Raw genomic sequence first — 13,732 nt, forward strand, 5'->3', positions numbered from 1 at the left:
GTTCGCACATTAACAATAAAACCCTAAGGCTACGTTCCCATGTGGGCGTAGCGGATCGCGGGCAGAATCACCGCGATTCTGCCCTCGATCTGGAAATCATTGCAAATCGCGGGGCGCCTGTGCGTTGCCCGTGATTTGCAATGGCACCCCAAACGCTGTACGATGTTGCTGCGATTTCCGCCTGCCGAAATTGCAGTAACATTGCGCAAACAAAATCATGGGACACATGACACCCCAAAGAAGCTCTTGTACCCTTTTTGGGCATCATGCGTCCCGCAATTTTGTTTGCTCAATGTTACCGCGATTCGGCAGGTGGAAATCGTGGCAACATCGCACAGCGTTTGGGGTGCCATTGCAAATCACGGGCAATGCACAGGCATCCCGCGATTTGTAATGATTTCCGGATTGCGGGCAGAATCGTGGCGATGCTGCCCTCGATCCGCTACGCCCACATGTGAATGTAGCCTTACTGGTTTGAAATGTTTTTTCTTTTAGTAATGTTTTATTTGACATTTGCTCATTGATGATCTAGTTCATATGTACCTTCCCTGTGTACTGTGAAAAGTGGTGGTTTTTCCTGTTATGGATATTGGCTCTATGTATGTATGCATTTTCTTAGGATCTATAATGATAAAAATCTTTTAAATGTATGTTGGCAAAAGCCTAATCATGAACCTGCAGGGAGTAAATAAACTGGTATGGGGTACTCCAAAATATGTTTTCCATGAACAAAAATGATCTCGAGTCCAAAATCTGGGCATACTAGTGAGTCGTATTCCCCACCCCCCCCTACATCCCCTGATTTTAATTTAATTTTTGATCCCTCAAACTCAACATGTTTTCACCCATAAAAGGGCTTTGTTGGGCATAAAATAAGTTTTCCATGAAGAGAAACATTCTCCTGTGTACCCCTACCAGATTCTTTACCACCTGCAGGTTCATAATTTTTTCGTTTTTGCCAATATACTTTATTTTTAGCTGTATTATGAATATGTTACGTTTTAGAGCTTAGTAAGTTTTGTGCACAGTTCTCAAGCAGATTTTGCAAAAGTGTCTCGCGTGCATTCTGAAAGTAGCACAATAAGCATTAATTTGGCGTACGCATTACACTTTTTCAAAATCCGTCTGTGCCAGTCTATGAATTCCATGGATTAGGGCTGCATGATTATTTTCATAATAGAGGAGTTGGCTGATTTTTTTTTTTTCGATTTAATTAGATTAAAAAAACCTCAGTGTGGCGTATAATTTTAGTTATGTAAAGTTTTTAAAAAAGACAATTTTATTTTCGAATATCCTTCTATGCAGTGGTAAATACAAATAACCAGGTATATGGTGAGAAAAGATACACCTGTGCTCAAATTCCAATAGTTTGTACATGTATTTAAACTATCAGGTGCCAAAGGGGTATGACCTTTTAGCACCTGATTGTAACAATACAAATTCTCTATGGACTATTTGTGAACTAAATATCCCTGTTTTTCATTGTATAGTTTGCTGGAAAGGGTGCTGTGATATTAAAGCTGATACCTTTTTTTGCGATTCCATTGACTTGCATTGAGTTCTGTTAAATGAAGTCGCAAGCTGTAATGAAATCAGAGGTCCAAATTGCCCTAATCTGCGGCTTTGAAATCACACTGAAGTAGCGCAATTTCAGAGCCATAGAAGAACTGTTCATAATTTTATAAAGAAACTGTAAAAATGTTTCATTAGTCAAAAACTTTGACAACATTAAAAATGGGTATCGATAATTGATATCGGGGAGTACTTAAGAAAAAGTATCAGTACTTGTACTTCCTCTTCTGGGGTGCCCTGTTGGCGCTTCTTGCTCCACTTGTCTTATGAGTGCCCCTATAGCAAGCGCAAAGTATTATATAGAGTTCCCCCTATAGCATGGTAAAAGAAAATTGCCTTTAGAATCCCTTCAAATCACTTCCTTCTCCTTGCCAGGACTACTTGTCCCATGAAGCATTGCTCCTCACACATTCACAAGCTTACAGACATGTATGGAGGGTAGGAATGGGCTCGGGTGTGTTTAGGATCCCGGCAGGACGCAGACACTGCACACTGCTAATCACAGGCAGTGAGACATTTCCCAATCCGCAGCTGCACAGATTGGGAAATGTCTCACTGCCTGTGATTAGCCGTGTGCAGTGTCTGCTTCCTGGCAGGATCAGGCAGGTGGGATCCTGAACATGCCTGAGCCCAGCTCTAATGGAGGGTGTACTGAGCTGTATGTATGCTGCACTGTGTATACTGATCTGTATGGATGGTGTACTGAGCTGTATGTATGCTGCACTGTGTATACTGACATGTATGAAGGGTATACTGAGCTGTATGTGTGCTGCACTGTGTATACTGCCATGTATGAAGGGTATACTGAGCTGTATGTGTGCTGCACTGTGTATACTGATCTGTATGAAGGGTGTATTGAGCTGTATGTGTGCTCCACTGTGTATACTGACATGGAGGGTGTAGTGGGCAGTATGTGTGCTCCACTGTGTATACTGACATGGAGGGTGTAGTGAGCTGTATGTGTGCTCCACTGTGTATACTGACATGTATGGAGGGTGTAGTGAGCTCTGTGTGTGCTCCACTGTGTATACTGACATGTATGGAGGGTATAGAGAGCTGTATGTGTGCTGCACTGTGTATACTGACATGGAGGGTGTAGTAAGCTGTATGTGTGCTGCACTGTGTATACTGACCTGTATGGAGGGTGTAGTAAGCAGTATGTGTGCTCCACTGTGTATACTGCCATGTATGGAGCTGTGTGTGTGCTGCACTGTGTATACTGCCATGTATGGAGGGTGTACGGAGCTTTGTGTGCTGCACTGTGTATACTGCCATGTATGGAGGGTGTACGGAGCTGTATGTGTGCTGCACTGTGTATACTGCCATGTATGGAGGGTGTATGGAGCTGTATGTGTGCTGCACTGTGTTACTGCCATGTATGGAGGGTGTATGGAGCTGTATTTGTGCTGCACTGTGTATACTGCCATGTATGGAGGGTGTATGGAGCTGTATGTGTTAGGGCTGCAACTAACGATTAATTTGTCTGTCGAATAATCTTTCGATTATTTAAATTTTTTGTTTTTTTGCTTAATTTAGTGTCTTTTTGATTAGCTAATTAATCCTGTAATTAATACAGACCCCTCAGTAAGCACCCCTCAGTAAGCCCTCCCACCCAGTACAGACCACTTAGTAAGCCCCCCTCCCAGTACAGACCCCTCAGTAAGCCCTCCCACCTAGTACATACCACTTACTAAGCTCCCCCCCCAGTACAGACCCCTCAGTAAGCCCTCCCACCTAGTACAGACCACTTACTAAACCCCCCTCCCAGTACAGACCCCTCAGTAAGCCCTACCACCCAGTACAGACCACTTAGTAAGCCCCCCTCCCAGTGCAGACCCCTCAGTAAGCCCTCCCACCTAGTACAGTATGTACTGGGTGGAAGGGCTTACTGAGGGGTCTGTACTGGGAGGGGGGGCTTACTAAGTGGTCTGTACTGGGAGGGGGGGGGCTTACTAAGTGGTCTGTACTGGGAGGGGGGGGGGCTTACTAAGTGGTCTGTACTAGGTGGGAGGGCTTACTGGGGGGTCTGCACTGGAAGGGGGGCTTACTAAGTGGTCTGTACTGTACAGACCACTTAGTAAGCCCCCCCTCCCAGTACACTAGTACAGACCCCTCAGTAAGCCCTCCAACCTAGTACAGACCCCTCAGTAAGCCCTCCAACCTAGTACAGACCACTTAGTAAGCCCCCCTCCCAGTACAGAGCCCTCAGTAAGCCCTCCCACCCAGTACAGACCACTTAGTAAGCCCCCCTCCCAGTGCAGACCCCTCAGTAAGCCCTGTACTAGGTGGGAGGGCTTACTGAGGGGGTCTGCACTGGGAGGGGGGCTTACTAAGGGGTCTGTACTGGGTAGGAGGGCTTACTGGGGTGTCTGTACTGGGAGGGGGGGCTTACTAAGGGGTCTGTACTAGGTTGGAGGGCTTACTGAGGGGTCTGTACTAGTGTACTGGGAGGGGGGCCTACTAAGTGGTCTGTACAGTACAGACCACTTAGTAAGCCCCCCTTCCAGTACAGACCCCTTAGTAAGCCCCCCTTCCAGTGCAGACCCCCCAGTAAGCCCTCCCACCTAGTACAGACCATTACAAGCCGGTGTAGCGCCGCAAATGTGACATGTCTAAGTAGCTGGGTGATCGGGGGAGGATGGCGAATGTGTGTTGCGGCAGAAGCTGTGGCAGTACAGGGAGTACAGGGGTGCTGGAGACGGTCAGCATTTACCTCTCGTCTCCGACGGAGCCCGGCGGGGGAATTTCACCCAGCCGGCAATGCTTCAAGCGGCGCTGCGGCCGGCCGGGGGCGTGTGACGTCACGTGTTGACGCGTCGACGCATTTTCCGCACGTCGACGATTTTTTGTAGTCGACGAGTCGTGGCAGCCCTAGTATGTGTGCTGCACTGTGTATACTGCCATGTATGGAGGGTATATGGAGCTGTATGTGTGCTGCACTGTGTATACTGCCATGTATGGAGGGTGTACGGAGCTATATGTGTGCTGCACTGTGTATACTGCCATATATGGAGCTGTATGTGTGCTGCACTGTGTATAGTGCCATGTATGGAGGGTGTACTGAGCTGTATGTGTGCTGCACTGTGTATACTGCCATGTATGGAGGGTGTATGGAGCTGTATGTGTACTGCACTGTATTTTCTGATATGTAAACAAATACTGCATTCTGTATGCAGGCCAACTGAATCGGCTGTCCAACTAATCCATTATGAAAAGGGTTGACAACTATTTTCATAGTCGATAGGTTAAGCCCTACCAGGTATTATCTAAGAAATGTTTAGTGATTTAGAATACTGTATTAAAGTGGAACTCCTCTTTAAGTCGTTGTATATCAAATATGAGTTTATAATTGTCAATTCTGATGACATGGTGAAAATTGAATGTACACTCTTATTAACTCGTGCTAAAACCTTTTGTTTCTTCATGTACTTGGCATGGTATTGTGGTATTCTAAAATTCTCTTAAAATTATTCCTAAACCCCAAATATATGTGAGGTCTTGTGTTACTCTATTATGAATATTCTAAAGGAGGTCAACGTAAGTCTCACCATTCGCTCTTAAAGCCTGGTGTGAGGTAGGGGGTGATCTCTAAATTGTAGGGGGGGGGGGGGGGGAATTGGCTTTATTGCATATATATATATATATATAATATGCATGCATACATAAATAAATAAAAGACTAAGGGTGGAATTTAAAAAAAAAAAAAAAACATGGCTGATTTGTACCAATGTTTTAAATCCTTCGAACTTTATCTAAATTATTATTTTTGTTTTTTTGTTAGGTGTGGATTAACACGTCGGATATAATATTAGTGGGTTTACGAGACTACCAAGTAAGTTCTTTCAGTCCACTGCTCAAAAAGTGAAGAGTATAAACTGTTGTATCTTGAAAGAAAAAAAAAACCCCTAACATTGAATTTATTTATTTTTCTTGCCTGTTAAGTGTACTCCTTAAAAAAAAAAAAAAAAAAAAAAAAAAATTGTAACGTGCTAAAATGCAAATTTTAGGCCTTTTTTAGATTGGTTTGGTTTAAAAACTAAAAAAAAAAAAAAAAAATTTTCTGATTACAAAATACAAAAGATGAGGTCAGGTCTGATTTCAGCTACACTTTGAAAATCCCAGTTGGCATTGCGGTCTCTGGTTTTATTACTTTCAACGTTCTGTTAATTGGAATAAAATATGAACTTCACAGGTTTTTAGGCTTGCCAGAAAACTTGCAGTTTTTTTCTTTAGGTGAGCAAAAGCAACCTACTTTAAGTACCAGTTTTCTTTTAAAGGAATCCTTTTCTGAGCGAGAGGTATGATTGCTAATCATTCTACAAAACCCTCTCGTTTTAACCGCTTGCCGACCGCCTCACACAAATATACTGCGGCAGGGTGGCTCGGTTGCGCAAAATCACAGATCTGTGATTTTGTGCACGTGGTCTCTGCAGCGCTTGCGCGCCACCGAAGCCACGCTCCTGCTGTGTTTAGACATGGCGGGCCGCGGGAGGAGCGGTGGCGATTGCCTTCCGCCATCGTCTGAGAAACTGAAAGAAGACCCGCCTGCTTATGTAAGCAAAGCAGGCGAGTCTTCTGTCACACAGGCAGGGAGAGGTCCGGAGCTTCAGCTAAGCTGAAACTCCGATCTCTCTGTGCCTGTCACAGAACCCCCCCCACAGTGAGTAAGCACCAACAGGCATACATTAACCCCTTTGATCACCCCTAGTGTTAAGCATTTCATTAACTAAAGTTTCTGCACACTTAACATAGATGTGTTTGCCCTTGTTCATTACATCAATCAGCCTGTAAGGGCCAGGTCAAACTTGTGAGCTCTGCAGCTGTTAACACCTTGACCATGGCATATTCGTTGAAGTTCCTACTCCTAATGGGTATTGCTCCCTTGCTGACTGAAGCGCTACGAAGTGTCCAACATATGGGGGAATTCTTGTAGTTTTAGCCTGCAAGGGACAGACAGCAAAAAAAAGTTGAATGCTAGTTATTGGGTATATTGTAAGTTGTCAGAATTGCTTGCGTGACACTGCTTTTAGAATTTTACCTGTGTGTTATTTTATTAGCTGTCTTCTCTTACCAGGACAACAAAGCAGATGTTATTCTAAAGTATAATGCAGATGAAGCAAGGAGTCTTAAGGCTTATGGTGAACTCCCAGAGCATGGTAATAGCAGCCACAGTACAGCTGACCATTATGTGATATGTTGGTATTTTTAAAGCTGTGCTGCAATATGGTTTCTTTTTGTTTTTTAGCTAAAATCAATGAAACAGACACATTTGGCCCTGGTGACGACGATGAAATCCAATTTGATGATATTGGAGATGATGATGAAGACATTGATGATGTAAGTATTCTGTAATGTGACTGTTTTAAGTGTGAGAAGTTGTAATGATTTAGTACTGCAGCAGGATCCATGATTCATCGGCATCTGACTAGCGTGTAATACTGTCAGGAATTGAGAAAATAACTGAACCTTGGTATCGTGTCAGTAACCCTAAAATAAAAGGTTTCTATTTATTTTTTTATTTATTAAAGAGATTTACCCTTCTAATGACAGGGGCTATATCCCCACAAGAGACAAAATAATGAAAACAGAGGTTTTAGATCCTCCTCACCTTGTACTTCAGATACAAAGGAGCAGATTCACCATTTTAACAGCACTAGGCCAATCTGTGCTGTCAAGAGTCCATAGCCCTGTGTGAGCTGCAACTTCAGTTTCTTTTAGCGGATACTGGGATCTCCCTATCGTTCGTTGACAGACGCAGCCTTATTGACCATTGGGTTATGCTGCCCCCTACAGGAGTAGGACACTAGGCAGGAAACAGTTTTCACCACTCTGATTGGGGCTGTCCCTGCAGGCATAACCCCACACACTCTGCTACAGCCCTCAGTTTGTTTCTGCCTAGTTTAGGGGTAAGAAACGATAGACAAGTGTGGCTCTTCCGCATGGCCCACTGTGCAAGGCAAGAAGGTTCAGAGGTTTGTGGTCAGGTCAAGTGATCCTCTGGCCGACGCCACAGACGCACTGGTGGCTCCTTGGGGTCAGTATCGGCTGATCTATGCATTTCCTCTGCTGAAACTCCTGCCGAAGCTGCTGCGCAGAATGGAGGTGGAAGGGATTCCGGTCATTCTAGTGGCTCCAGGCTGGCCTCGGTGGTCTTTGTACGCAGACCTTGTAAGGTTGGTCGCCGATGCTCCCTGGAGATTTCCTCTCAAGGAAGATCTGCTGTTTCAAGGGCCGATCTTCCATCCTGCTTTACACCACAACTTTCTTTTGGATGCTCAAACTAAACGATAAATGTGATTGTGTAGGCAAAAAGGTAGATTTATGAATAAAACATTATTTTATTTGATTAAAAGAAAAACTTCATACAAAAAGTAGACTATCGGTCTAATCATTCATTACATTATTGCGCATTGTTTACACACGGCTTCAAAGGCCACAATGGTTAACATTGCGAATTAGTGAAGAGATGGTGATTCCCGATGTTAGTGTTAGACATCCATGCTGAAAAGCGACTGAAGATGTGACTGAACATAGGGATTTCCGACTCCTTTCGGCTTTATTCAAAAACTGCCTTTCTCAAGGTAATTGCCAATTCTAAAAAGTAATAACATATAATTACCACAGAAAACTTTTAATCCATATTCAAAATTAGGGGGCAGAGTGCTTTTACATTTGACATACCAGGCAGAGATGCATGGGTCAAAAACTGGGGAGCGCCTTCATTTCCCTCCACCTTGGGATGCAGCTGGCCCTGCTAAAAGAGCCATCAGTCAAAGTCCCATCACTTAGAGGGACTACAGTGACCAAAAAGCAATACATTCCCAATTACTCACTTGGTATGTGATTCCCTGGATTTAAAATTTGTTAGGATTTAAACGTAGGGCTCCCACTTTGCTAAGAGATTCCCCTCTAGAATGCCACAGTCTCTGGAATTGAGAAGTGAGGAACAGGGTAAGGGCATGCAACACATGACTCCCATTTGATTCATATTATCTTTTTTAATATTTAAGGGCAAAAATTAAACGGTGTAGGTATTCCACTTACATTTAGTTGCTATTACCAGTAATAGACAAGAGGGGGAGGAGGGTTCCTCCAGAGCTTCCCCTCAGCTTACCTTGAGTTACCGCCAGCTCTCCCTGGAGATCCACATTCCTGTCCTCCACTGCAGGGATTGGCGTCTCACTGAGATCCCCGGCGTCTTTTTATGGGGACTGCGCCACAAGATTCTGAGTATCGGGGCTAGTGGGCTCCATCAGACGCTACTGCGCAAGCGCCAGCCGGCTGCATGCGCTGCACCAGTGGATTCGCTGTCTCCTGATTCACATATCTAGACGCCGCCGACACGGAAGTATTGCTACTATTGACCCGAAACTGAATCGGGTCGTTGGAGGCCCTGTGATGGCAAAAGGGTGTCCCTCTGTAGCCTGAACTGCCCCAACTATGAGTGGAGCCTTTCCGTGCTGGGTGCAGCTCAAAAAAGGAGGGAGGGGGAAATTAAAAACATGGCGATCCTGGATCATCAGCAGGCATCCCTGTATTTGTAGAATGGGTGCAGGAAATATATATTAACGATTTAGAAGTGATGCAAGTGAATTGTAACACATTGTTTATATAGGTGATTCCTGCGCTATTGAAGGCCAGGAAGTCTACTTCCAGGAAGATTTATCATCGTACGTGGAAATCGTACATTTCATGGTGTGAATTGCTTAAAGTGCACCCTCGCTTGTTTTCGGTAGTTAGGGTTTTGACTTTTCTTCAAAAAGGGGTTGAACAGCGTTTGGCTTTGGGCACTATCAAAGGCCAAGTGTCAGCATTGGCTATTTATTTCCAACGTCCTTAAGCTACGCAGTCCCTGATTCACACTTTTATTCAGGGGGTGCTTCATATGGTGCCTCCAAGGCGATCCACATTGCCTCCGTGGGAATCCTGAATTTGGTGTTCTCGGTTCTTCAAAAACCTAATTTTGAGAACATTAGGGAGATTCCCCTGCTTACATTATTTCAGAAGGTTGCATTTTTGGTGGCTGTCACTTATGCCTGCAGAGTGTCTGAATTGGCGGGGTTGTCTTGCCATTCACCTTATCTGGTGGTCCACAGCGAAAAAGTGGTACTTCGACCTAATCAGTCGTTTCTTCCTAAAGGTGGTTTCTGATTTCCATTTGAATGAAGACCTTGTGCTGCCTTCACTCTGTCCTAAGCCCAAGCATCACAAGGAATTTGCTCTGCATTCTTTGGATGTGGTTCGGGCAGTTAGAGTTTACCTGGCGGCTACTGATTTCTTTCAGGAAATGGGACTTTTTTTTTTTTTTTTTTGTCCTTACCGTAGGACCTCATAAATAAATGGCTGCGTCTGCTGTGACCATATCCAGATGACTCAGGCAGACTATGGTTCAGGCCTATTCACTAAAGGGTCAGGTTCCTCCTTTCCTGTTGAAGGCGCATTCTACTCGAGCGTTGAGTGCCTCTTGGGCTTTTCGCCATCAGGCGTCAGTGATGCATGTTTGCAAGGCGGCAACTTGGTCGCCGGTGCACACGTTTACAAAATTCTACAAGGTAGATGTGTTGGCATCTTCGGATACTTTTTTTGGCCGCAAAGTCAGTTTTGCAGGCTGCTGTCAGTGTCTAGAAGAGAATTTTCTCTTTGAGGGTGTATGTGTCTAGGTTGAGTTGTTCCTGGTGAGCTCCTTGTTACCTGGTTGGCTAAGTTTTAGCCTTTGGGGAATTACCTTTTCTGAGTTTTTTCCCATCCCTCATGTAAATGCTGCTTTTGGGACATCCCAATGGTCAAGAAGATATGAAGCTGCATCTGTCAATGAACGATGGAGAAGTGGATTTTTTTAATTCACCTAAAATCCTTTTCTCTGAAGTAAATTGACAGACGCAGCACCCGCCCCTCTAATTATGTGTGGAATGGGGTTGTTGTCTTCTAAACACTGCTTGCAACGAAACTGAGGGTTGTAGCAGAGTGTGGGGTTTTGCCTGCAGGGACAGCCCCATAGGCGCGGTGAAAGCTTTTTCCTGCTTAGTGTCCTACTTCTGTAGGGGACAGTATAACCCAATGGCCAAGAAGATATGAAGCTGCGTCTGTCAATGAACTTTAGAGAAAAAGATTTTATGGTAAGTACAAAATCCAGTTTTTCTTTAACGAGTGAAGGGGGAGCTACAGTAAGGCAAAGATGTGTCTGTTAAGGTCTACATCAAAGTGACCCTGTTGCTTTTCCGTGCACTGGATTCACTTTTATGTTGCAGCATATTAACATGTTCTCCTAAATGTGCAAGATGTCCTTTTATCATTGTACTACCTAAAAATGAATTCACCACTTGCCGACGGCCTAACTACCTGAGTTATGGCTGCAGCTAGATGCCATAACCCGGTGTCCTTTTTTTCCTTCCGGCGCCAGTCTTTTTAATAAGTTAGCTCAGAGCAGCAGATTCACCACTGGGTTACTTTTAGAAGCGGCGAGGAGGGGGGGGTCAGAAACAACCCCCCCCCCCCTTTTTGTTTTCCGGGCTTAACTGGTGGATCAGGAAGCCTGAAAACCAACCACAGATGGTGGCTAGGCATAGAGGGGAGTGAAGAAAAGACGGCTTCTGCTCATCTCTTCGCCTTAAGCTGGATACACATTCTACAACTTTTGTTGTTCAATTTCCTTTAGATTTTCCTTCAACTATGTGAGGCAAGGGCCTGCCTGATTGCCTACAATTTGAAATGTTGTACAAGTAAATTGTTTAAAACTTTGTAGTGTGTATCCAGCTTTAGGAGGACCGGAGCAACGCCTCACCTCCAGTTCCGGTCAATGTAAGCAAGGCCTTTTGCTTTTATTGGTAGAGAAGAGATGACCCCAGATCTCTCTGGGTTGACGATTATGCGGTTCTTTACCCATGTGATTGGATCACATGTGAACACAGAAGTGCCTGACACAGTGTAAGGAGAGGACAGCCGATCAGCGGCATCTCCTCGCAGGTGAGACTTGTACAGGTAATCTGGGCACTGATTATCAGTGCAGTTGCCAATCTGTGACGCCAGTCAGTGCTGCCTTACAGTGTGACATATTAGTGCCTCTATCAGTGCCGCTTCATCAGCGCACATCAGTGAAGGAGAAAAATTTATTTTTTACAAAATTTACAGACAAACTAAAACTTTTTTTTTTTTTTTTTTTTTTTTAATCAAAAAATAAACCAAGTAGTGATTAAATACCACTAAAAGAAAGCTCTGTGAAAATAATGATTTAATTGGAGAACAGTTTTGTATGACCGCAATTGTCATTCAAAGTGTAACTGCGCTGAAAGCTGAAAATTGGCCTGGGCAGGAAGGGGGTGAAAGTGCCCTGTATTGAAGAGGTTAAGTAATTTAAGTGTATTTTTTCCCAAGAAATTGTTTCAAAAACCACGTGACATAAAAAATTACAATGGCCACTATTTTATTCTGATGGGTGTTGGCTGAAATAAATAAGTGTGTGTGTTTGGGGGTTCTATGTAATTTTCTAGCAAAAAATACAGATTTTTACTTGTAACCAAGTGTCAAACACTGGGAAGTCTGCAGGAGTCCTGTATGGCACCCGAGATTTGCTGATCGTGGGTGCTATGCTTTCCAGGCTCAAAGTAATACGAAACAATGTGCTTTTTTTATTTATTTTTTTAACCTGCAAGAAGATGTGCACTATTTTTTTTAAAAGGTGAACTTCTCCTTTAAACATAGTTCACCCGAATTACACTTAAGAACCAGTGTTTGATGGAACTGATTTATTGCTGTGTTTTTTCCTTTGTAGATTTAACCTGAAGAGAAGTTTATTCCATTCCAATTGCTGCAGATTGTTCTGGTTTTGATGTTTTGATTTTGAGTGAAGTTCTCCTGTTGAGACAATATTCGCCCGCAACTCAAGAAAAATTTATTTTCACAATTTTTAAAGTATTTATATTCTTTCAGTAGAGGTAATTCATGCTGGATTCATTGGAACACCTGAGCATTAAAATATTCTATGGTAATGTACAGCCTTTCAGTTTGGCACGCCTTGTGTACATGATTTTTAAAGCCTATTGTAACTATCATGCCTATTTGATTCCTATAAAACATTAAAGTTGTTAAGTTGGAACATGTATCCTCACTCTCCATTGGACTCTGTGGTGTTACCAATTACAGTCGAGACAGTGACCCAAAACTATATGTTTTTACCTCATGACTAGTTTTATACACTTACCGAAGAGATCAGTCCTGTTTTCCTTTAAAATTTAAAAAATTTTAGGCTTGAATTTTAATGCCACTTTACAACAACTACCCATCAGTGAAGTGGTGAGGCCTACCGACTGACTTTCCCTTTTCATTTATCTATTTAGTTTTTTATTGCAATACCAGATTGTATTTTTGTTTTCAGTAAATAAATGCCTAACCAACCGTATGTTCTTTTTGTTTTCTAGAGCTGTATAAATATTTTTTACTATACAGAAATTACTTGTATTATGCAAGAATTGCACACCAATAAGGGCAATGGGGTGGTATTTTTGACCCTGGGACTTTACTACATGCTGCTTGCCCTCTAAAATGCATGTGCACAACATTTGCCAGCTTGTGAGCCACATCCAAATCTGTTGGATTCATTCAAGGAATTGTTATGCTAAACATTTTTCAAGAACTGACTACATTCTGTAGCAACACTAGTTTTTGGACCTTATGACGTATGAGAAGTGCATGTAGGATGTTAATGCTATTCAGGTAGCCATGTGCTGTTTCTGAAAGGGAGTTGAGCATGGCATATGGGTCCTTCATGCTGCAAGGTTGATGTCATTGCCCTAACCAACAAAATTTCTAGTGTATTTTTTTCATGGGAAATTCTATGAAATTTAGAGGCTGTCCCGTGGCAGCCTTTTTCACGTTTGCACTTGAAATCTGGTTGCTTTACTTTTCTTCATTCTTTGGAAAAAATACTTTTGCTCCAGATGGAAATATGAAATCTTTAGATTTATTCTTGTAGCAAAATGAATCCCTCCAATACTATTCTGCTTGGAGAAATTTTTTGCAAAGGAACGTTTTTACAGTTGACTAGATCAACCAAATTTCTATTTTTCTGCAGGACATTACAGATTGAAAGTGGTGATGTTGTTGGCTTTGAAACTGCATCTTTACTCCCTAGTCTCAAAACTCGGCACTAGTATTTTAACTATTA

General features: G+C 43.1%; 1 protein-coding gene across 1 annotated transcript in view; it reads left to right on the forward strand.

Moving 5' to 3' along the window:
• EIF1AX (eukaryotic translation initiation factor 1A X-linked) overlaps positions 1 to 12,962 on the forward strand; it is a 30,964-nt gene extending 18,002 nt beyond the window's left edge. Inside the window, exons 4-7 of the mRNA XM_082245346.1 lie at positions 5,354 to 5,404; positions 6,647 to 6,728; positions 6,818 to 6,909; positions 12,341 to 12,962. Of these exons, the coding sequence (XP_082101472.1) occupies positions 5,354 to 5,404; positions 6,647 to 6,728; positions 6,818 to 6,909; positions 12,341 to 12,346 (231 nt within the window). The 3' untranslated portion in view covers positions 12,347 to 12,962. The remainder of the gene's footprint in view (positions 1 to 5,353; positions 5,405 to 6,646; positions 6,729 to 6,817; positions 6,910 to 12,340) is intronic.
• The last annotated feature ends 770 nt before the right edge of the window (positions 12,963 to 13,732 follow it).

This window comes from Pelophylax lessonae, assembly GCF_965119305.1.
Source record: "Pelophylax lessonae genome assembly, chromosome: 2".
Classification (NCBI taxonomy): Eukaryota; Metazoa; Chordata; class Amphibia; order Anura; family Ranidae; genus Pelophylax; species Pelophylax lessonae.